We start from the raw sequence: 23273 nt of genomic DNA, 5'->3' as shown, positions 1-23273 counted from the left end.
ATTAGATTTGGCTCTCTGCAATTCCACCGGATGTTATTTGAGACAATGCATTACTGACCATAACGCGCCAATTGAAGTCGAACACTGTGGTTGGATTAACAAGAAGATTATCTTTAAAATGGTGTATAATGGTGTACAATACTTTTAATTATGGGATTTCTGTTGTTTGAATTTGGCGCCCTGCAATTTCACTGGCTGTCGTCGAGGTGGGACGCTAGCGTCCCAATGATACCAGAGAGGTTAAAGTCCCCAGGCTACTAGGAGCCTGCCTCTGGGTGAGCATTTTCTTGTTTTCTTAAGGTGGAATACAGCTCATTCAATGCTGTCTTAGTGCCAGCTTCAGTCTGCGGTGGTACGTAAACAGCTACGAAAAATACAGATGAAAACTCTCTAGGTAGATACAGCTTATCATGAGATACTCTACCTCAGGCGAGTAATAGCTTGAGACTTTCTTAGATATCGTGCACCAGCTGTTATTTACAAAAATACATAGCCCGCCACCCCTTGTCTTACCAGATGCCGCTGTTCTATCCTGCCGGTACAGCGTATAACCAGCCAGCTGTATGTTGATAGTGTCGTCGTTCAGCCACGACTCCGTGAAGCATAACATATTACAGTTTTGAATGTCCCGTTGGTAGTTTAATCTTGCGCGTAGGTTATCTATTTTATTCTACAAAGATTGCACGTTTGCTAGCAGAATGGAAGGAAGTGAGAATTTATTCGATCACCTACGAATTCTCAGAAGGCAGCCCGCCCTTTGGCCCCTTTTTCTCCGCCTCCTCTTCACGCAAATCACCGGGATCTGGGCCTGTTCCCGAGAAAGCAGTATATTTTTTGTCGCATCGGGCTCATCAGACTCGTTAAAGGGAACAAAGGATTCTGCCAGTCCGTGGTAGGTAATCACAGTCCTGATGTCCAGAAGTTATTTTCAGTCATAAGAGACGGTAGAGGCAACATTATGTACAAAATAAGTTACAAAAAAACGCAAATAAACTAACAAAAAACACAATCGGTTGGGAACAAGTAAAACGTCTGCCTTATTCTCCGGCGCCATTTTTAGCTGAGCTAAACATTCGAGCGTTGGGCCAGTATCCGAGGTGAACATCTGTCGATGTACCCTTAACCCTAATTTGCTCCAGGGGCGCCATACTACTACCCACTGGGCACAGACATCAAATCAATGCCTATTCCACTTTGCATTCCACGTGTATTCCACGTTACTTCTATTTCATTGAAGTGACGTGGAAACAATGTTGATTCAACCAGTGTCTGCCCAGTAGGTATGTCTGACCCTGTAAAAAACACGGCACTGCACCTATCCGGTGTATGTGACAATTAATTTTTATTTTCTTATTACTCATGCAAACAGGGATGGACGTTTCTAATTCCTTCATTAGCTTGAGTGTGACAGCTAACATTGTTAATTGCATGCCATTTATCAAATTTCACTTGTGTGTTCCAGGCCACCCGACGCCAGAGCTCCAAAGACACTGCTGCTGCTGATTTCTTGCCTCTAGCAGAGAGCTACCTGGCCGACTACAGTGACAAACACACACTCTCTATCAAACTCAAGACTGACAAACTCACGCTCTCTATCCCACTTTGCCCGCGCTGCCGCAAGGAGGGATCCCCAGCTCAGCTCATCAAACATAATTATTTTCAGTTGTGTGAAATATGTGACATTTTTATTTCACGTGTGAAATTATATTGATATCTAATGTTTGCAGTGAATATTAGAGCAATTCTTGAATGTGAGCATCTTAGTGTATCCTGGAGTTGGTATATTAAACTACCTGCCACTGGGTTAGGCATCCTCACATAAAAAACGATTGCCCTTCCTATTTCTGGGCAATGATTGCTCTGTTCAGTCCTTTATCATTGATGACCTTGGAGGACACCAGAAAGATGATAGCCTTTTGATTTTAAGTTGTATATGATGATTACAATAACAACCAGTCTGGTTATACAAGGCAATTGACTGATTTATTGGGACAAGGCTTGAATTATTAATAGACATCTCATTATTAATTTGTTTTGGGTATCAGAAGATACGTCCAACACAAGCCATGAATAGCTTACTTTGATATATGGCTGACTAACTTTAGTTTTCGTATGTATTGTTGTGATTGCGTTGACAGACAATATCAAAAAAGTGTTTATGGACATATTCAACCTCTCTTTATCCCAGTCTGCTGTCCCCACATGCTTCAAGATGGCTACCATTGATCCTGTACCCGAGAAAGCGAAGGTAACTGAATTAAATGACTATCACCCCGTAGCACTCACTTCTGTCATCATGAAGTGCTTTGAGAGACTAGTCAAGGATTATATCACCTCTACCTTACCTGACACCCTAGACCCACTTCGATTTGCTTCCCGCCCCAATAGATCCACAAACGATGCAATCGCCATCACACTGCACACTGCCCTATCCCACCTTAACAAGAGGAATACCTATGTAAGAATGCTGTTCATTGACTATAGCTTAGCATTCAACACCATAGTACCCTCCAAGCTCATCATTAAGCTCGAGGCCCTGGGTCTGAACTCCGCCCTGTGCAACTGGATCCTGGATTTAAAATGTATGTAAAATCTCAGAAATATTCTATATTAAACTCCGAAATAGACATATGTGTCAGTGGGCTCATCATTTAAATAAAAAATTGCTTTCAATTCTGAATTTTAACATAAATCTAATCTTCCTGGGATTGTCCTTAACATTTCAGACTGAGCTCAGAAAACATTACATTTATATTTATTCATCTTTGCTATTTTATTTAACAAATATTGTCATGTGACGGGGTTGAGACTAGGGTGATAGGGTTGAATACTGTAACGGGGTTGAGACTAGGGTGATAGGGTTGAATACTGTAACGGGGTTGAGACTAGGGTGATAGGGTTGAATACTGTAACGGGGTTGAGACTAGGGTTATAGGGTTGAATACTGTAACGGGGTTGAGACTAGGGTGATAGGGTTGAATACTGTAACGGGGTTGAGACTAGGGTGATAGGGTTGAATACTGTAACGGGTTGAGACTAGGGTTATAGGGTTGAATACTGTAACGGGGTTGAGACTAGGGTGATAGGGTTGAATACTGTAACGGGGTTGAGACTAGGGTGATAGGGTTGAATACTGTAATGGGGTTGAGACTAGGGTGATAGGGTTGAATACTGTAACGGGTTGAGACTAGGGTGATAGGGTTGAATACTGTAACGGGGTTGAAGAGACACATCGGTTTCCATATAAACTACTTTAGTTTACTGTCAAAATCCCTCCGAGATTTACCCCAAAACATTGCATTTCATTGTATGCAACCATGTAATAAGGACATTAGATATATTTAGAATAATCTGGGTTTTATTAACCAAACTGCAGTAAATATCGAAACAAATAAAAACACATCAGGCATTAGGGTAATTAATAACATTCAACAGGTTTCATCAGAAAAGTTAATTGTGTCATCAAACTGTAGAAACATTTTCCGAGGGTATTTAGAATGCGATAACAGCTGTAACTACAGCACTAGTGTCACCATGTCTATCCTTCTCAGGAGCACCATATTCATTCATGGTTTTCTTCCTGAGAGTCTGGCCCACACATCTCTCTCAACCTCTACGTGGCGGGATGTCACACGCTGTGGGGGTGGAATCATCTCAAGGACTTCATCAAACTGATACCAGTCTCGTCTCGAGAAGGCCAGAAAAATCTGTTTGGTCCTACACGATGCATACATTTCACTTGTACACTCATTTCATCCATGCCCAGGAGGATGCCTGGATAAAGGTCATCATCATATTCCACTACACACCATTGTCCAAGATGACCTGGATTTCCCCACTGGATTTCATCCACAGTTTGTGGATCTTCCTCATTGGCTGGCTGTTCTGGAGCAGCCTGAAACTGAAGTGCTGTGTGTTAAAGCATGTACAGTTTAGGTCCTTCTTTGTTGAACAAAGGCAGCTGCCATCACGAGACATCAGCTGACCAGGAGCAAGGGTGATGACCTGGTGTATTCTCATGGTGGAGGGTACCGTTTTTATCGAGCTTGGCATCATCTCAATCTCACATGCTCCTTTCCTCTCCTTGCTGCTTTTGTATGCTGTTCTCCACTGTTTACGCTTCTGACGCTGATCTCTCACTTTAATCACTGATCTTTTTCTTTTTCCCTGCCTCAACATTTCTTTTCCATCTGACGCTCTCTCTCAATGTATTGTTCCCTTTTTTCTGTGTCAGCATTTTGACGTGCTCAACGCTAGCTTTGTCTTTCTGCTGCTGATGGTACCATCATTCGCTAGATGTTTCAATGGATAACGTTAAATCAAAGATTCTTAGAAAATGTACATGTATACACTATAATCCTTGAGCAATTTAGGATCTAGAGCAAATTAAAGGAACAACTGAAGTTAGGAGCCTTGCCCACTAGGCTATCTGCTTTAAAATATATTTTTTGTTCACATGGAACACATTACAGCATGTTTCATAAGTGAATATTAACAATATATAATGTATAATATGTTGAATAATTCATTTGTTTAGATGCAATATTTATAAATAAAGTAAATAACTCAACCCTGTCACAGGTTTACAACCCTGTTACTATATGTGACAGGGTTGAGTTTTTTGGCTCAAAATGGCCACTGCTCCTCATATGGTGAAGGACAGGAGACCACATGGTGTGCATGAAATTCATAGATTGTATATTTTCATGGGTTGAAGTATAATTTTGATAAGTACTAGTTTTCCATCTTTATTTCATGTAACAGGGTTGAGTTGGTCAGCTCGACAATCCCCACCTGACTTTAAAAAACAAAATACAATTATAAAAGAATGCGATTACTTGCCTGTTTCTATACCATGCAGTTGAAAATTGTTGAATGATGTCACTTCCTGTTAATGATGGCACATAAGGCTGACCATTTTTATTGGCAGAGTTTGGTTGGCGTGACAGGCTTGAGTGTAGACTGGGGGACAGAGCTAAATTGTGTGATTTTAATCAATAATCATGCATTTTTTGATAAAAATACTTTCTCAACAAAATAACACAAATATATGTTTGCATTAATGGCAAAAGTTATTATGTGCACATTTTAATATTAATTTCCCAAGTAAAAATTAAGTGAAATGCCTGGGGGTATAACGGCACAAGGCGAGACCCAGATGCAAACACAGGAGGCAGATAGATGGTTTATTTATTGAACAACGAGGGGCAGGCAAGAGGCAGGTCGAGGACAGGCAAGAGTTCATAACCAGGTCAGAGTCCAAACGGTACAGGGCGGCAGGCAGGCTCGAGGTCAGGGACAGGCAGAATGGTAAGGCAGGCGGGCTCAGTGTCAGGGCAGGCAAAAGGTCAGAACTAGAAAAGAGAGACTAGAAAAAACAGGAGCTTGGAAAAAGGCTGGTTGACTTGGCAAGACAAACTGGCAACAGACAAACAGAGTATACAGGTATAAATACACTGAGGGTTATAGGGAAGATGGGTGACACCTGGAGGGGGTGGAGACAATCACAAGGACAGGTGAAACAGATCAGGGTGTGACATGACACAATTCTTAGTGTCAGTTAAAAAAAATAAGATTTATTAAATAAAAAGTTTAAATGAATGCTTTATTTATTTAAATGCATTTATACAGGACATTTAAATGTATATACAAAATCTTAACATTTCATTTTGGTGACCCAATACTTGAAATATAATACAAAAAGTCAGAGGGACTGAAATATTACCCAAGAATGACCCATATACTGTATCTTAGTCTATGCCGCTCTGACATTGCTCATCCAAATATTTATATATTCTTAATTCCATTCCTTTACTTAGATCTGTGTGTATTGTTGTGAAATTGCTAGATATTACTTGTTAGTTATTACTGCACGGATGGAGCTAGAAACACAAGCATTTCGCTATATCCGCAATAACATCTGATAAACATGGGTATGTGACCAATAACATTTTAGTTAAACAATCACCTTTTGTACCGAAGCAGATCGAAGAGTACTGTAGCTCTCACTGACAAAAAACCCCAACAAAAGCTGCCTCTGGCACATGGACAGCTCTTGCATGCAGTGGCCTATTACCATACATGTGAACTACCGGCAGTTTGCCTAAACTCCACTCCTAAACTCCTTTCAACTGTCGGAGCCTGTGACGTCACTTTCTGGACTAGCTCAAACGGCGCATGCGATGTTCCAAAAACTCTTCCATGAAACAAGATAGCGTCGTTGATGCGCGCGCTTTCTGGTCTTCAAAATGTGCCACTGAGCGTTCCCATACAAAATATGCCGTGATGTAATCGATGGCTTTGCCAATATTTTTACAGTCTATGCTAAGAAGCGGTAGATATGTTCTATGTGAGCTATTTTATTTTTATTTTTTACTATCGGTTTTTGTATACTAGGTACAAAACAGCTGAAAATACAATATTTTTGGTTATTGAAAATATATTTCACAGAGATTTAGATAGTACACTGTTTCTCAACATCAGGGTTCGTCAACTAGGTTTGGCCCTAGGCCAATTTTCTTTCTGAGCTAATAGTCGGCGGTCCAGAACATAATTAGTATATCATCTTATCACATTTAACTGGCCTACACTACAAATTGTACCATTTGTTTAACACATCCGATTAGTACATAACAAATTCAGTGACAATAACAATCATTTCGATATGATTACGCTCATAAAATCACCATGTCCCTATTCAAATATTATTTTGTCTATTTCTCTGTTGATTAATGGGAAAAACAGGTCTACAGCCTACTGTAAGATACACTACTTTTTTAACGTCATCATTCGTTCAGAATAATTAGCTTGATAACAAGAGAAAAAGTCCCTATCAAAAAGTATCAAAAGATGAATAATGAAAATCGAAGTTTCCGGGAAGAATGTACAGAGAGATATGCGTTCATCTTACCATTTATTCCCAATGCCAAGCCAGTATCTTATTTGCAATGAAAATGTCGTTGTTAAAAAATAATTCAATCTCAGACGTCATTATGAATCTAAGCATGGAACTTTCAAAGTGGCCTTCCCGCCCCAGACAGAGGCCCGACGCAGATACATTGAAGAGTTAACTACAAGATACACACACGGCTTTTTTGGCTGACATATTCTGTCAGTAAAACGGGTTAAATATCCAGTTACAAGGAAGAGGGAAAACAGTCGTGGACATGGTGGAAAAACTTGAGGCCTTTACTAGAAAGCTTGAGTTGTTCGATTTGGACTTGTCATCTGGAAGGCTACTGCACTTCAGAACACTGAAGAAACGACAGGTAGAGGGACCAGGCCGCAGCATTGTCACAGAGGTGATGGAATATTTCATCAAGCAGCTGAGGGACAACTTCAGGAAGTCCTAATTTTCCTCTATGAACATAATATAGACTCACGACAGCTTTCACACAAGTCAATCAAGGACTGACTGCGCATCAAAAATCACACCCATCTCGCACGACATCCAAGATCGTGTCTGAGGGGAAATGCAACTTTTTTTCCATTGAGTAAGTTACTTAGTGGCCTATATGACTGTATTTAGTAAATACTACTATTATTGTGAGTGCTTATCCAGGGATATTTAGGTCTCAAGCTGACAGTATTTTCTGTTTGTTCTGTCGTTAAAACAGCAGGCTACCCCGATACAAATATCGCCTTTTTTTCTTTTAAGTATTGTTTTATGTAGGATGCCACATTTTTGTCCAGTTGCAATTGTAAGCAGACCAAATAAAAAATGTCCCACTTCTATAAGGCCATATGTTCTGTTATTGTGAACGATGCTGTAAAGCCTCATAGCCTACCTCAGCCAGTTAAAGTATTTTATATAGTCTCGAAGAAAGACTCCAATTAAGCCCTCTTGTTGTTTGTAAAGTCAAATTACAATTAAGATTATTGTTGAAATTAATCCACTGGTGTAGGTTCTTCATCAGTTGCTGTGCAACCCTTGCATAACAAGTTTCCTATATTTTCAGCACCAGGCGCTGTTCACGTCCTATTGATTGCGCTGCGCTTGCAGCTTTATGTGTCAGCACGACAAAATGGTCCGCTGCCTGCTTTATTAGTTGACTGTCTCCTGCATGCTCTATCCTCATGAAGGTAAAACGTAACGTTTGCATTACTGAGGTAGGGTAACTTCCTTCTTGGTACATTACATTTGAGAGTTTTTGCATCTCGGGTTCAAGATTTGGCACCGGGGCAGACAATGGGGGAACCCTGCTCTACACAATACATTGCTTGTTTTGTCCAAAACTAAAATTTGGTGAACTATTAGAATTTTTGCAACCAGGAATTGGTGGAGCGATTTCTGAATATTGCACCTTCATAGATTAAAAGGTTGATTTGTTTTGTGTTAGCTTATTTTAAAATACATTGTTTTTACTTTAGAACTCTATTGTGCTTTTCCATCCACATTTCTTCAAGGTTGCACTGGTCAATATAATGTTGGGGCTATTGGAAATATTGAATCCCATGCACAGCAATAAACCAAATGCCATCATTTGATATGGACCCTAACCAGTTATTTTAAGTCCTTCCCTAAAGCATGTAGCAGAGCCGGAATTCAAAGAACTATGAATGAATCACTGATTGTGAAGAAAAAGTATTCTAAGTGTGGCCACAAAAAAACTGATGCTGACCCCAAGTGCACATACCCTGCTCCATGATGTCAATACAACTTCATATCACATTTTTAACAGGGTTGGAGAAAGGTGTATCCTACATCATAGGATAGTGACAACGTACTCATTTCATTCACCTATTCGCAAACAAATTGGCCTTTAGCACCTACATGCCTCACAATATCAATGACTAGGCCACAAATCCACCAGGCACTGACTGGGAAAACCTATGTATTTGGACATATGTCCAACCCAATATAATTTCTTATCAATATTTTTGGTCAGGCTTCTTGATTCCGGTGCCTCCATGTTCACCAATCTTCTCTCTGAGATGAAGCATCTTATGAGGATATCATGTCTCCATCATACCACTGAAGCAAGAGGAATTGTTAATCCATTAATACAGCCACTGTGTGCTTCTCGATTATTTTTCTTGTATACTATAACCACTAGCATAGCAGGCCTCAATGCGCATCGGAAATCGGCAGGGGGTATTCCAAGTCACTCTTTTTGTCATCAGAGCTGCATTGCTCAGTGGCAAGGACCGTTTCTACCGGGAAAGAAAGGTAAATGCTCCGTTTCAGTTTCTTCTGGGAGGACGACTCACCCGAGCCAAACAATGGGTCTGTGACTTTGAAGGTAATGGAGGGCATGTTCCGAGCTCTTCTCTTGGCATTCTTCTTCTCCTGTTTGTACGCCGCATTCATGTTGGCAATCACCTGTAAACACAAACAATTATTGACCATTTCCAGTGGAATCCAGAGAAAGCTCACATGGGAATTACACACATGACTTATGTCATACAATGACCTATGCTCCGTAGAGCGCAATAGGGTTGTAGGTCAAAGTAAGTTAGCATTGAAGTAGAAATGAAAAGTGGCAACCATGAAACAAGCTCATCAGGCTCTCTTTGGCAGTGTAGCACAGCGTCTCCCAAACGGCAAGATATTCCATTTCAAACTCACCAGTTGCTTCACAGAGTTCTGCTGCTCCTGCATCACTGTCATACACGCAGAGACCTCTTCCTTTGAGTGATACAAATCCGTCTCTTGGTCGGTCTTGACAAAATACATTTTAAATTAATAATGAAATATTAACAACAACTAAGACATAGTATTAACGCAAATAAATGTCTTTAAAAAACAAAACCTCACCTCACTAGGTAAAATTGTTTTCCTATTAAACATGAGTGAATAGGGTGTGAACTTTGTTGTGGGGTTGATGGTCGTCCTAAACAGACATAAGACAGGGTCCAGGAAATCGTCCCACTCTGCCTGCTTCTCTGCCACCACCTGTGTGATGGCTTCCTTCAGTAGTCCACTGCTGTGGTCATGTAGCGGGTTCAACTCTACAGCAGACACTCTCTGCACTACGTTCCACCTGTTACAGAGGTGCTTTGTCACCTAGAAGCAACACATTACAGAGGCAATGTTGATAGACCTATAATTAATTACAATATGAGTGTAAAAAAGCATATTTTCTGTACCTGTGATCACCTTTACACAAGTGTGTCACACATTGTATCTGACACCCTGATGAAGGCATTCATGTATTTTTAATGACTTAGCCCACACATCAAATGCTTTTTAACTTGCAAACCCACACGAGTGCCTGGACTTGAATTTTTTTCATGCAAACATAGCACCTATTTGTGATTATAATAAATGTTTTATTAAAACAATTCTAGCAGCTTTTCTGTGTTTGAATAGTGTGGGCAATCCCCAACAGCAGAATCGTGTGGGCGTAAACAGGTCATTAAAAATATTAATGCAAGTAGACCCCTGATTGGTCAGCTCAGTCAATGAGCCAACATGACGGCATGTTCTATGAGAAAATAGCAAGCATTATTTAAACAGTCTGTTTGAGATACAAGTTTGAGCTGGATTTTGTTTTCTCTCAAATTCATGCTTTGGCCTCAGATATGAGTATAGAATGACGAGTCAACATTATTTAGGTACGAGTTAATAGAATATGAACTTTTAAAAGTGAGATTTCCACTGGACAGTTACTTTAAGAGCTTGTAAATAGAAACAGGCTAATAATGTCTTACCTCGTCACAAAAGTCAACGCTTTGTGTGGAGATAACTGTTTTTGCTGCTCCAAACCTGGTAGGAAAACAAATATGGTGCTCCATCTCATATCCACTCATGTTGGTGATGATGGTTGTATCTTGCAAATAATTGTCAAATCAAGATGAAATTGTGTGTGTGTAGAATTACCTGTAAATGGATGTAGATATACATCTGGCAACAGAGAGGGCATCTCTTTTTTGAATGGGAAACGCCTCCACCCACTTGCTGAAGTAATCTGTGACGATTACCACGCTGGCATTACCTTGCTGTGTTTTTTGGAAAGGCCCTGGTGAAAACATGAACAAATTCAACAAAGTCATACAAACAATTGTAGTCTGAGTTCATCTATTGTTGTGAGACTAGCCAAGTAATTTCATTTTATGATAAGATATCTGAGAGTTTATTTACCAAATATATCAATCCCTAGAATTTCCCAGGGAGCATCCACTTTGATTGGCCGAACAGTCCTTGTCATGTTTTTGTTCCTCTCTGTGTGTTGACAGGTTTCACATACCTTTATCTGAGACAGACAAGTGCACAATTTGTAAGAAGAATGAATGTATGCCTCCAAGCTGTATTACACTGAACTCCAAATAGACAAACATACCCAGTCCACGACATCTTTTACAATACCCAGCCAGTAATACTTGCTCTGGATCCTGTGAACAGTCTTCTTCTGTCCCAGGTGATGACCAATGTCATTAAAGTGGCACTCTAGGAATATCTGCCTCTTACGTTCAGCTTCAATCACAACCTCTCGCTTCTCCTCCTTCTTGGGCCCCACATAGTAGAGTCGACCCTCTAGGACGACACAACCACACAGACAACAATCAATGAAACATGCCATTAGAAAGAGACACTAGGCTACATTCAACGGCACACATTTCAGATCGCTCTACGTCTCAAGCATTTTCTTATTTTTTTTTTACCATCAATGATGAATTTCTGAGCATATCTTTTGAGATTCTTCTTTCGTATGGGATTCATTGTCTGGGGGTAGCAGCCCTCGGCCACAAACGTGTAGATGTCACCCAAGCGGTTTGAGCTCGACTCCACCACCTCCTCTTCAGCCACCACTTGCAACGAGTCCACACTCAACATCTCTGCAGCGAAATGGACCTCAATCTACGTAAAATATGCAAGCCAAATTATATAATGGAAGGAGAAACCGACTTACGTGCAAAGAAATATGATAAAAGAAGAACTAGCTAAAGAGTGAATCAACGGAGGAAAGATTCGCATGTTGCCCTGGTATTCAGAGAACGGACGATTTATGTTGACGCACGCGGAAACACAACTCGAACAGTTTTATTTTTTACAGTTCCTCTTGAATACATTTTACACCAAGTAAAATTGCCACACATTTAAATAATTAAGTAATGTTTAATATTGTGAAATTTTATATTTAGCAATGTGTCTCTATTAAAGCCGTTTTGTTGATTTGGAAACGAAATGCTAAGAGTATCGGTTCACATCGGACACATAACAACGTTGGATCACAACAAACAACTCCGGAAGCAATACCATAACTGCTTCTGACAGCTCCTTTTTCACTCTCATTTAACTACTAACAATAGCTTTTTATTATGAATGTTCCTATAACTTGAATACGTTTATGTGTATTATCTTCATATGATAATCGTGTAAAACTGTAAGGATCGTAACGCAAATGTTTACACTAGTTGTTTTAGCGCTGAATATTTTCCTTGAGTTCAAACGTCATGTCAGATCAGCAGCAGTTAGAACTTATTATCAAGCGGTGGGTATCTACTAGCTAGCCAGTACAGTAGATCTACAAATAATTGTCATGTTAAAACATCTTGTTGGATAAATATACTAGTTTGTGAGCTAACGTTAGCTAGTTAGCTAGAAACCAAACTTTTAGTAACCAAAAATATGTTTGCCAAACAGGTGTTAAGAAAGCTTGGCTGCTCCACTGACACATAGTTCGAGGATATCCTGACAAAGCAAAGTAGGCCCACGCATTTTGAGTATTTATTAAAATTGTACTGAATGATTAGTCTCGAAAACCGGAGCGTTTGAAAATTGTGGGAGGCAACGCGGATGTCTAGACACTACTGAATGATCTTTCCATTTTGATGTGTGGTTAAATGTTTCCTTTCTAGATTGCCAAAAAAGTTTAATGGCGTCGGAGCCTTGTTGTGAAGTCAGCTGAGAGAGCTGCTGCCGCCATACGGGAGATTTATAAACCCCTCCATGACCATGTCTACCATCTACAGGTAGGAAGGAAGCCTACAATACTGTAGTCTCCATACACACTAAAATTGTAAAGTGTAATATTTGACTTACACTATCTCTTTAGGAATCCTATCTGGCTCCAGAATTTAAGCAGATGATGGATTATTGTTGAAAGTGATGAGACCAGTGAAGAGGGACTGTTGAGTTTAATGCAGACAGAAGCAGGTGAGTTTTCCATAAAGAGTTCCTATTTGAAATAGGTGGTGCATGTCATTATTTTCCATTTTTTTAAGCCCCAAGGATCTTGCGCTTGCCTGTGTTTAAAAAAAAAGCTTCTGTGATGAGCTGATAGAAGAGATGGAACACTTTGAACAGTCTACAGACCCAACACAATGAACAACTACAGGGTAGGCTTCCTCATTCATATAAAATACATCTGTAGGCTATTAGATATGGAGACCTCAGGCAAAATATTCAATGTATCAAGTGTTACCTGTGGTAAGTCATGTTCCTTTTGTTTGCGATGTTCTTTTGTCCACACAGATCCTTCTGAACGAGCTAGGGTTTGACGATGGCTTCATCACCCCTCTCCGTGTGCAGTATCTGTAGCCTCTCACATCTCTGCTCTACCCTAACTGTTGCGGACACTGCCTAGACAGCCACAAGGCCTTCATGGTGAAATACGACATTCATGAAGACCTGGACCTCAGCTACCATTACGACAACGCAGAGGTCACTCTCAACGTGTCTCTGGGGGAAAAGTTCACTGAAGGGAACCTCTACTTTGGTGACATGAGACAGGTGCCTAATCAGAGCCAGATTGTGAAGTGTAATAACCAATTTATTATAGATATTGAAATATTTGCATTGACCTTATGTAGAATGAAGGAACAAATAAAGCTGTGATCTTGATTTAGATTCATACTGTCTCTCATTGATTCCACACACTGTAGTTTTAAAACCATGCCAGTTCATACAGGTTACACACTGTTATATTTCGGGTTGGGAAATCTCCCAGAAGTATTAGTTGCACAAACAAAAGTCGCCACAGCCCTATGAGTAAACATTCTCATTGTTAGTCTAGTGTGGCTCATTGGTTGATAGTGTTTTCCTGACCCGGCAGGTGCCTCTGAGTGAGAGTGTCTACAGAGGTAGAGCAGGGAATGACAGTGTCTCCTCTATAGAGGACAACACATGCACGGTGCCCTGCCCATCTCCTCTGGCCAGTGCTGGAACTTCATTGTCTGAGGGCCTCAGGAGAGGAAAAAAACTGTGCCCCATGTGCAAAAAGAAGCCCATCTTGGTCGAGGGACAGGGCTTCACAGATGGCTTCACCAGTGACTCAGGGATGTCTCTTCTACAGAATGTATAATGCGTTCCGCGTTAACTTCATGCTGCTGGTCCATATGTATTTGTGTATGTTAGTATGACTTGTGTCTGGATGTCTGCTTATCATGGAGATTATCGCATGTGCCAAAAAAGAGTTATAGAGAGGAAGAGTGGTAGACATTAGGAACATCGGTAGGCTCATCACTATTTCTACATAACACTGCACTACAAACTTCATTACGCAGTGTCAAATGTATTACAATCTTTTCTAAAATATCATGTCCATAAAATATGTGTAGCCTGTGAATTGAATGGTCTTTTGTCCAGGTAGGGGTATTACATATCCAAAAGTCAATAGACACTGTGAAGAAAACCTGAGCTTTCACCTTTGTACCTTACTTTTAGTGGGCTTGCTTCTTGTTCACAGAAATTGGAAAATATTTGAAATGCTGTAAACTTTATACATAATGTAAGTAATATAAATAAATTCATAGCTGTAGTTATCTTAGTACATCAGTAATATATTTTTAGAAAACAATAATGCACAGGCATTTCTCTGTATTGGTAAAATCAATAATATTGAAAGGATCAACAGCACATTTACACACCAAATATCTCAAGAATACAATTTGTACATATTATTTATAATATTGAATTTAATAAACCATAATTGTTAATCAATTTATTTCCCCTCTGTGCATGCCTCTTTTGTTGTCAAGTATGGTAACCCCTCCTCCCTAATTGTCCTTCATTACACCCTTTTGTTCAGTGTCTGCACAGTAATTGCACGCAGTCATTTGCACACAGTAGGGGATAATAACGTGATTGCAAAACACTGTATTCAACCATGTTATTATCAAATCAATCCTTTTCAGCACTAAAAACAATATTCAGTCTAGTGGGCTATTCAATTTCTTTGGTTGTTTCTTTTTTCCAGTGGCTTGAAAACACAAGAGGGAACAGGGAATAGGAAAGCTAGTTTGCTAGCAGAAGAGATGGACCATACAACCTCTCAAAACACACACAGACACACACACACACACACACACACACACACACACACACACACACACACACACACACACACACACACACACACACACACACACACACACACACACACACACACACACACACACACACACACACACCAAAACACTTATTTTCTTTTGCTAAAGAAGGATATTCAAAAACTAATTTGTCACATGAAAAGGCAGGCCATTTTTACAATCACCTACAGTACATTGAAATTCTGGATTGCACTTAAAGTTATCCTGGACCTTATACTTTATACTTACTATACACTGTGTGTATAAAACATTAGGAACACCTGCTCTTTCCAAGACAGCCTGACCAGGTGTATCCAGGAGAAATCTATGATCCCTTATTGATGTCACCTGTTAAATCCACTTCAACCAGTGTAGATGAAGGGGAGGAGACAGGTTAAAGAACAATTTTTAAGCCTTGAGACATGGATTGTGTATATGTGCCATTCAGAGGGTGAATGGGCAACAGAAAATATGTATTAAGTGCCTTTGAACGGAGTATGGTAGGCGCACCGGTTTGTATCAAGAACTGTAACCATGCTGTTTTTTTCATGCTCAACAGTTTCCAGTGTGTATCAAGAATGGTCCACCACCAACATGACACAACTGTGGGAACCATCGGAGTCAACATGGGTCACCATCCCTGTGGAACACTTTCGACACCTTGTAGACAATGTTCCCTCTAAGCTGCGAGTGTGTGCAGAAGAAATATCAGCCCATGCAGAGAAGCAGGAGATTGAACTTCACTCAACTTTCTAGAGTTTTCCCCCTTAGTTAATACTATCCAAGTTTCCCTTTACTGTGGGAATTGTGATTGAATCCACCCAATATTAGTCACTTTCAATGCAGCATACCGAAATAAAACAAACTATGCAAGAACTATGCAAGTATGCATGGCTAAGTATGCAAGAGATTTTGTTGTAGGCTTTCTAATAAATTGACTCTCACCACTCAGCCTGTACTCTATACAAACACAGGACTGTGTTTACAGCATGAGTGGTAGTGAGTAGATGCGCTTGTTTTGAGATCAAAGCCAGAGTTGCATATAGCCACCTGGGCACATTTGTTCATATCCTTTGCTAGTTAGTGAGCTATTAGCCCAGTTATAGCTAATTCGTAGTCAGCAATGGGGGAGTAATTGCTTCCAACAAGAGCACAAAATGTGTACATTTCCAGACGTCTTTCAAAAGCGAGTCAGGTAAAGAGCTTTTTTTTTGTCTTAAAGGGGTCAATGTTCTATTTTGAGACAGGCTTGAATAAGCTAAGTAGCCCATAGGCATAGGGTAGCATAATTTATCTGATTTTCTATAATAATTGTATGGGAATAATTGTGCATTTTATTTTGTAAAGTGGTTTCTTGCATCAAACAACACAACAACATTTTCAGTCACCTCCTTGTCTGAAGGACAAGTTGATAAAGAGGTTAATGTCAAGCCATGCATGTTTTTTTTCAAGTCATGGAATGTTGGCCTACATTGAACACCACACATTGGCTGTTACTGTAGGCTGAATGATAGAACAGCTATTTATTTCCATGTTAAAATGTTATGGGATGCATTTTATCCATTGTTTTTGATGATAGGCCACTCTGGTAGGCCTGAATTATGATCAAATAGCCACAGCAGCCTACTTGACCACTGTCTGCAACTGTAAGTTAAAGCAGGTACAGCTTCAATGGTCATAGTAAATGCACGCTGGAAGTTGCACAGAATTTTCACAACATTCAAGTTTGCGCTCAGCAGACCTGAAATTTACTCAGTGCCCCAAACAATTTGAGGGAACGTTGAGTCGACGTATTGAAGCTATTCTGAGGGCAAAAGGGGATGCAACTCAATATCAGGAAAGTGTTTCTAATGTTTTGTACACTCAGTGTAACTCTCTGTATGAACAAACTGTGAAAAAGAAACACTATATATACAGTACCAGTCAAAATTTTGGAAACACCTACTCATTTCATGAATTGTAGAATAATGGTGAAGACATCAAAACTATGAAATAACACATATGGAATCATACAGTAACCAAAAAAGTGTTAAACATTGTCCTGTTGAAAAACAAATGATAGTCCCACTAAGCGCAAACCAGATGGGATGGTGTATCGCTGCAGAATGCTGTGGTAGCAATGCTGGTTAAGTCTGCCTTGAATTCTAAATAAATTACAAACAGTGTCACCAGCAAAGCACCCCACACCATCACACCTCCTCCTCCATGCTTCACGTTGGGAACCACACATGCAGAGATCATCCGTTCACCTACTCTGCGTCTCACAAAGACACGGCGGTTGGAACCAAAAATCTAAATTTTGGACTCATCAGACCAAAGGACAGATTTCCACCGGTCTAAAGTTCATTGATTGTGTTTCATGGCCCAATCAAGTCTCTTCTTCTTATAGGTGTCCTTTAATAGTGGTTTCTATGCAACAATTCGACCATGAAGGCCTGATTTAACGCAGTCTTCTCTGAACAGTTGATGTTGAGATGTGTCTGTTACTTGAACTCTGTGAAGCATTTATTTGGGCTGCAATCAGAGGTGCAGTTAACTCTAATGAACTTATCCTCCACAGCAGAGGTAACTCTGGGTCTTCCTTTCTTGTGGCGGTCCTCATGAGAGCCAGTTTCACCATAGCGCTTGTTGGTTTTTGCGACTGCACTTGAATATCTTTCAAATTTCTTGAAATTTTCTGGATTGACTGACCTTCATGTCTTAAAGTAATGATGGACTGTCGTTTCTCTTTGCTTATTTGAGCTGTTTTATCAAACAGGGCTATTTTCTGTATACAACACCTACCTTGTCACAACACAACTGATTGGCTCAAACACATTAAGAAGGAATTAAATTCCACAAATTAACAGTTAACAAGGCACACCTGTTAATTGAAATGCATCCTAGGTGTCTATCTCATGAAGCTGGTTGAGAGAATGCCAAGAGTATGCAAAGATGTAATCAAGGCAAAGGGTGGCTACTTTGAATAATCAAAAATGTTTAACACTGTTTTGGTTACTACATGATTTCACATGTGTTATTTCATAGTTTTGATGTCTTCAGTATTATTCTACAATGTAGAAAATAGTACAAATAAAGAAAAACCCTTTAATGAGTAGGTGTGTCCAACCTTTTAACTGGTACTGTATATATTTATAGAAATATAAATATCTTGACATAAAATATATTCTTATATACAGCACATACAGAGGAGATCCTTCACTCCCCCTTTCTCCTATACCCCTCTACGTTGTTTCTAAAGCTACGCGTGTCCTGAAGCTTATACAGTCAACATGTTCTCAACAGAGATATCCATGACAGTTTAAGACAGCAAAGTGCCTCCTAGGTTAAAAGCAGAAGCTGTTGCTTGGACTTCGGACACATCAAAATGGACAGCTATATGAGGAATCAGATCAAGTATAAATGTACTGTACATTCAAGCTAAGTTATTCCATGTACATGTATTCCCAGCATCTAATTTCTTTACATTAGGTGTCATATGCTGTCAGCTGTTAGTCCATGACACCTTGCACTGTCCTCTGCAGGCATTCTAGAAGAGTCTTAGTGTGTGAGTGGGTCAGCGCTCTAAAGCTATGTACTGTAGAGCGTCCGCATTCGACCCACGTATACCACTGCTCTGTCACACAGTAGTCAGTGCCTACAGCGTTGTTTCGCTGCTCATGTCCCTGTGGCGGGGGTGGTCAGTGTCTGTGTCGTAGTCCGACTCCATCTCGATCTTCACCTGGGGCACGGGGAAGGCCATGCCACGGCCGTGGGCCATAGGCACCGCCGGGGACGAGGGGCAGGAGATCTTCAGATGCAGGGTGATGCTGAGGAACGGCAAGTCCCAGTTATCATACATATCATACATACCTGTATGTATGTCCTGTGTGGTTCAGATGGGTTCGATTCTCGCTGGGGCCAGCCATACGAAAATGTATACATGCACTATTGTAAGTCGCTTTGGATAAAAGAGTCTGCTAAATGACATATATGACATACACAGTGAAAGAAACACAGAAGGGAGGGGGACTGGAGACAGGCGAGGGGGAAGGTAACCTTGGGCTAGACAGGGGGGGTCAGTAGTGAGATGTCATCTGGAGCTGGTGCCAGAGAGTACCAGAGAGTGAATTAGACTAGAGGACAGGTTGGGCAAATTAATGTGAAACAACATGACAGAGAGTTAGACTAGCTGTCAACTGTAATTGATGTCTGTTCTTGATGCCGTAGTGTTCCAAGCCTTTCTGTGGTGTCGTTCTCAGCCTATGGGGAATGTGAGATGTGGGGAGGAATGCAATGCACAGTTTGTGATGTGAAACTAACAGTAAAAGAAACAAAGTTTCTCCCCATGTTGCAGTTTCCCCACTCTTAGTTTCACATTCTTCAAAAAAAAAATTTGCAAATATGTAGGCCTACTGTATACTGCTGAACCATGCTTCCTTAAAAGCAATGCAGACATGAATTTGATCATAGTTTCTATTTGACATAAGGAGTCAAAGACAACACGCAGATAACATGACTAAAAGGATAGAGGGGAGAGGAATATTCAACTATATGGGATGAAGACACAACTAAGAACAAAACAGTAGTGTTTGTGAATGGGACCCATCGATAGACTACCAGACTATTGGGTACATACAACAACACATGGAGGAAAAAGAAACAACCAAAACTCTGAGAAAGGCCTGATGCATGTGGTATGAGGTCACAGTGCACCAAACACTGTTCACTCTCAAATACTGCTATCTGCTACATACAGATAGAATGTCAAACTTTTATTCATCTATTCAAATATGCCACACATTTCTACAGAATATAAACCAAGCCAGTGCCTTAAAAGTAGGAAGTAAGAATACATAGGAGATAGTGTATGACTAGTGTGTTGGAATTATGCACATGCATGTGAGACACATTGACACAAAATTACACAACTCACATAGCTAGTTTTCATAACGCATAGGAGTGCAGGGAAAATAGCAGCAAGGGCTGCTTAGCAAAACCCAAAATAACATCTGCATTGCATTAAAGTGCATGGAGAGAAGGGTATGAAGGCATATTCTCTGAGATATAGCTTATACTTCAGCCCAGCCTTGGCTGAACACAATGGAATACTGTGTCTGTGAGAAATTATGTGTGGAATTATGGATGCTGTGTGTGTGTGTGTGTGTGTGTGTGTGTGCGTGCGTGCGTGCGTGTGTGTGTGCGTGCATGTGTGTGCATGTTTCTGTATGTCTGCTTATATCTGCCAGGCTGATGTTTCATGTTTATGTAATCTATGAATCAGGGGAAGTATTTGCCTGGCTGGCAGTGAGCAGCCCACTGTGACTGGGCGTCAACGGGCTGAAGGAGGTCACTGTAGGGGACGTGTAGTTTGAGCACACAGTACCTGCGGTCCACGTCAGACTCAGAGCTGGGCGAGCAGTTGGAGTACGCGTGGTACTTCTCCTGCATATAAACACATGCACACACACACAAAACAAACACACACAAAACACAGCCATCAGAAATTAATTATTCAGCAAGGATTGTTTTTCTCTAAACCAGCCAGTTGGTGGCAGTAAAACCTAACATTTCTCACCTCGTCTTCGCTGTCGTCTGATCTCCCTTTCTTCTTGTCTTTCTTCTTCGTGTCATCTTTATCACCTTTCTTCTTCTTCTCCTTTTTCTTGTCTTTCCCAGGCAGGATATCATCTATCCAGGCCAGGTCGTGTTGAGAGAACACCATGTCCAACATCTTACGCACCACCAGCAACCCCAGGATCTGATGGCCGCACAAGCAAATTATCACTATCCTCAACTTCTGTGACAAGAAAATAACATCAACAGGAAAGAAGATACATGTAAAACTCTTCATAAGTAACCAACATAACTTCATAAGTAACCAACATAACTTCATAAGTAACCAACATTTACTTCATAAGTAACCAACATTTACTTCATAAGTAACCAACATTTACTTCATAAGTAACCAACATTTACTTCATAAGTAACCAACATTTACGTCATAAGTAATTAACATTTGCATTTTAAGTAACCAACATTTACATCATATGTAACCAACATTTACTTCATAAGTAACCATCATTTGCATCATAAGTAACCAACATTTACATCATAAGTAACCAACATTTACATCATAATTAACCAGCATTTACATCATAAGTAGCCAACATTTACATCATAAGTAACCAACATTTACATTATAAGTAACCAGCATTTGCATCATAAGTAACCAACATTTACTTCATAAGTAACCAACATTTACTTCATAAGTAACCAACATTTGCATCATAAGTAATCAACATTTACATCATAAGTAACCAACATTTACTTCATAAGTAACCAACATTACTTCATAAGTAACCAACATTACTTCATAAGTAACCAACATTACTTCATAAGTAACCAACATTACTTCATAAGTAACCAACATTTACATCATATGTAACCAACATTTACTTCATAAGTAATCAACATTTACATCATAAGTAACCAACATTTACTTCATAAGTAACCAACATTACTTCATAAGTAACCAACATTACTTCATAAGTAACCAACATTTACATCATATGTAACCAACATTTACTTCATAAGTAATCAACATTTACATCATAAGTAACCAACATTTACTTCATAAGTAACCAACATTACTTCATAAGTAACCAACATTACTTCATAAGTAACCAACATTACTTCATAAGTAACCAACATTTACATCATATGTAACCAACATTTACTTCATAAGTAACCATCATTTACTTCATAAGTAACCAACATTAATTCATAAGTAACCAACATTACTTCATAAGTAACCAACATTTACATCCTATCATTTGTATGTTGATGGGTGCTTGAATGTATCCCAAAACACGGCCATTAGGACTGTTGGTAATACATCTAAGTAATACTTTTTTTATGCATTAATGCATGGGTCAAACTAATTTGATGGAGGGCCAAGTGTATGCAAGTTTTCGCTCCTCCCATGTTCCTGATTGATCAGTTAAGGTAATTAATTTAGTAAGAACTTCCCTCACCTGCTTTTCTAGGTCTTAATTAGACACAAATTGAAAGGAAATAGTAAAAAACAACAGATACTCTGCCCTCCATGGAACGAGTCTGACACCCCTGCATTAATACTTGTTCCATTCAAAAGTGAGTCATGAATAATACCATGACAGGGAAGAGGATGGCGAGGACGGTGGACTTCAGCACCCAGAGGACAGCCAGACAGATGATCTGGACCAGGGTGAAGAGGTGGACCCTCCTCAGAGGCACGTGACGCAGGAAAGGGAAGTCTGGTTGGTACTTGGACGGCATCATGTACAACTTGATCCTCTCCCAGAACTACAGAGGAGTGACAGGGGAGACATAATGAGAACACACACACACACACACACACACACACACACACACACACACACACACACACACACACACACACACACACACACACACACACACACACACACACACACACACACACACACGTGAGACCCTAGCCGTGCTCTGAGCAGCCTAGCAGGGGAGACATAATGAGAACACACACACACACACACACACACACACACACACACACACACACACACACACACACACACACACACACACACACACACACACACACACACGCACACACACACACACACACACACACACACCCTGATCAAAATGCATCTCCAATTGCGGCTTAGATGCTGCTAGAATACATAGTTACCTACCCTCCAGACACACACATTCTCAGAAGGAAAATAACCGCACCACAGAGAATGTGATGACATTTGAAATACATGCCGTGCTAAGAAGCCCATACCATGAGACTTTGATTTGACACAGAACCACCGGTTGTCGACTGTGTTTTCTGGTCTCTACGTACCTGAATGCCACTGAGAGATGCCACGCCCATGTAGAGAAACACACCATAGAGCACTGGCATGGGTATGAACTGTGAGTGGACCAGAGGGAGAACACACAATTAAACTACATAGACAACATCAACACATAATCCTGTTGATCCCTTGTAATGGCATGTGTTGGTATAG

The 23273-nt window shown here is 40.2% G+C and overlaps 2 protein-coding genes, 1 long non-coding RNA gene and 1 pseudogene across 4 annotated transcripts in view; 2 read left to right on the top strand and 2 right to left on the bottom strand.

Moving 5' to 3' along the window:
• Positions 1-306: 306 nt before the first annotated feature.
• Positions 307-2692, top strand: LOC145862404 (uncharacterized). The gene is made up of 2 exons (XR_014381835.1): positions 307-892; positions 1463-2692. It is a non-coding gene; the product is annotated as an uncharacterized LOC145862404 (long non-coding RNA).
• A 2894-nt stretch (positions 2693-5586) lies between these two features.
• LOC123729152 (gypsy retrotransposon integrase-like protein 1) lies at positions 5587-11955 on the bottom strand. The gene is made up of 8 exons (XM_045703272.2): positions 11605-11955; positions 11283-11476; positions 11084-11195; positions 10823-10961; positions 10654-10708; positions 9758-10006; positions 9569-9661; positions 5587-9322 (listed from the first exon to the last, which is right to left on the bottom strand). The coding sequence occupies exons 1-8, from the start codon at positions 11774-11776 to the stop codon at positions 9068-9070; spliced, it is 1269 nt and encodes a 422-aa protein (XP_045559228.1). The 5' UTR covers positions 11777-11955; the 3' UTR covers positions 5587-9067.
• An 864-nt stretch (positions 11956-12819) lies between these two features.
• Positions 12820-14884, top strand: LOC106580543 (2-oxoglutarate and iron-dependent oxygenase domain-containing protein 2-like; annotated as a pseudogene). The gene is made up of 5 exons (XR_014381834.1): positions 12820-12915; positions 12999-13099; positions 13168-13281; positions 13418-13675; positions 13998-14884. The product of XR_014381834.1 is annotated as a 2-oxoglutarate and iron-dependent oxygenase domain-containing protein 2-like (transcript).
• Positions 14885-18296: 3412 nt separating this feature from the next.
• Positions 18297-23273, bottom strand: part of LOC106580514 (electrogenic sodium bicarbonate cotransporter 4) — a 38586-nt gene continuing 33609 nt past the window's right edge. Inside the window, exons 22-26 of the mRNA XM_014161672.3 lie at positions 23108-23176; positions 22405-22578; positions 20810-20992; positions 20618-20676; positions 18297-19061 (exon numbers count right to left, since the gene is read on the bottom strand). Of these exons, the coding sequence (XP_014017147.2) occupies positions 18890-19061; positions 20618-20676; positions 20810-20992; positions 22405-22578; positions 23108-23176 (657 nt within the window). The 3' untranslated portion in view covers positions 18297-18889. The remainder of the gene's footprint in view (positions 19062-20617; positions 20677-20809; positions 20993-22404; positions 22579-23107; positions 23177-23273) is intronic.

Source organism: Salmo salar, chromosome 20 (genome assembly GCF_965601325.2).
Source record: "Salmo salar chromosome 20, fSalSal1, whole genome shotgun sequence".
Taxonomy (NCBI): domain Eukaryota; kingdom Metazoa; phylum Chordata; class Actinopteri; order Salmoniformes; family Salmonidae; genus Salmo; species Salmo salar.
Note: the sequence above shows the minus strand (reverse complement) of the source record. Positions and strands in the feature narration are given on the sequence as shown.

Excerpts from the sequence above, each read along its gene's own strand:
- LOC123729152 (XM_045703272.2), bottom strand. The coding sequence starts at position 11,776 with ATGTTGAGTGTGGACTCGTTGCAAGTGGTGGCTGAAGAGGAGGTGGTG. Across the intron at positions 10,007-10,653 it reads GCGTTGACTTTTGTGACGAG|GTGACAAAGCACCTCTGTAA; the intron begins GTAAGACATTAT and ends TGTTGCTTCTAG. Across the intron at positions 9,662-9,757 it reads AAACAATTTTACCTAGTGAG|ACCGACCAAGAGACGGATTT; the intron begins GTGAGGTTTTGT and ends TATTTTGTCAAG.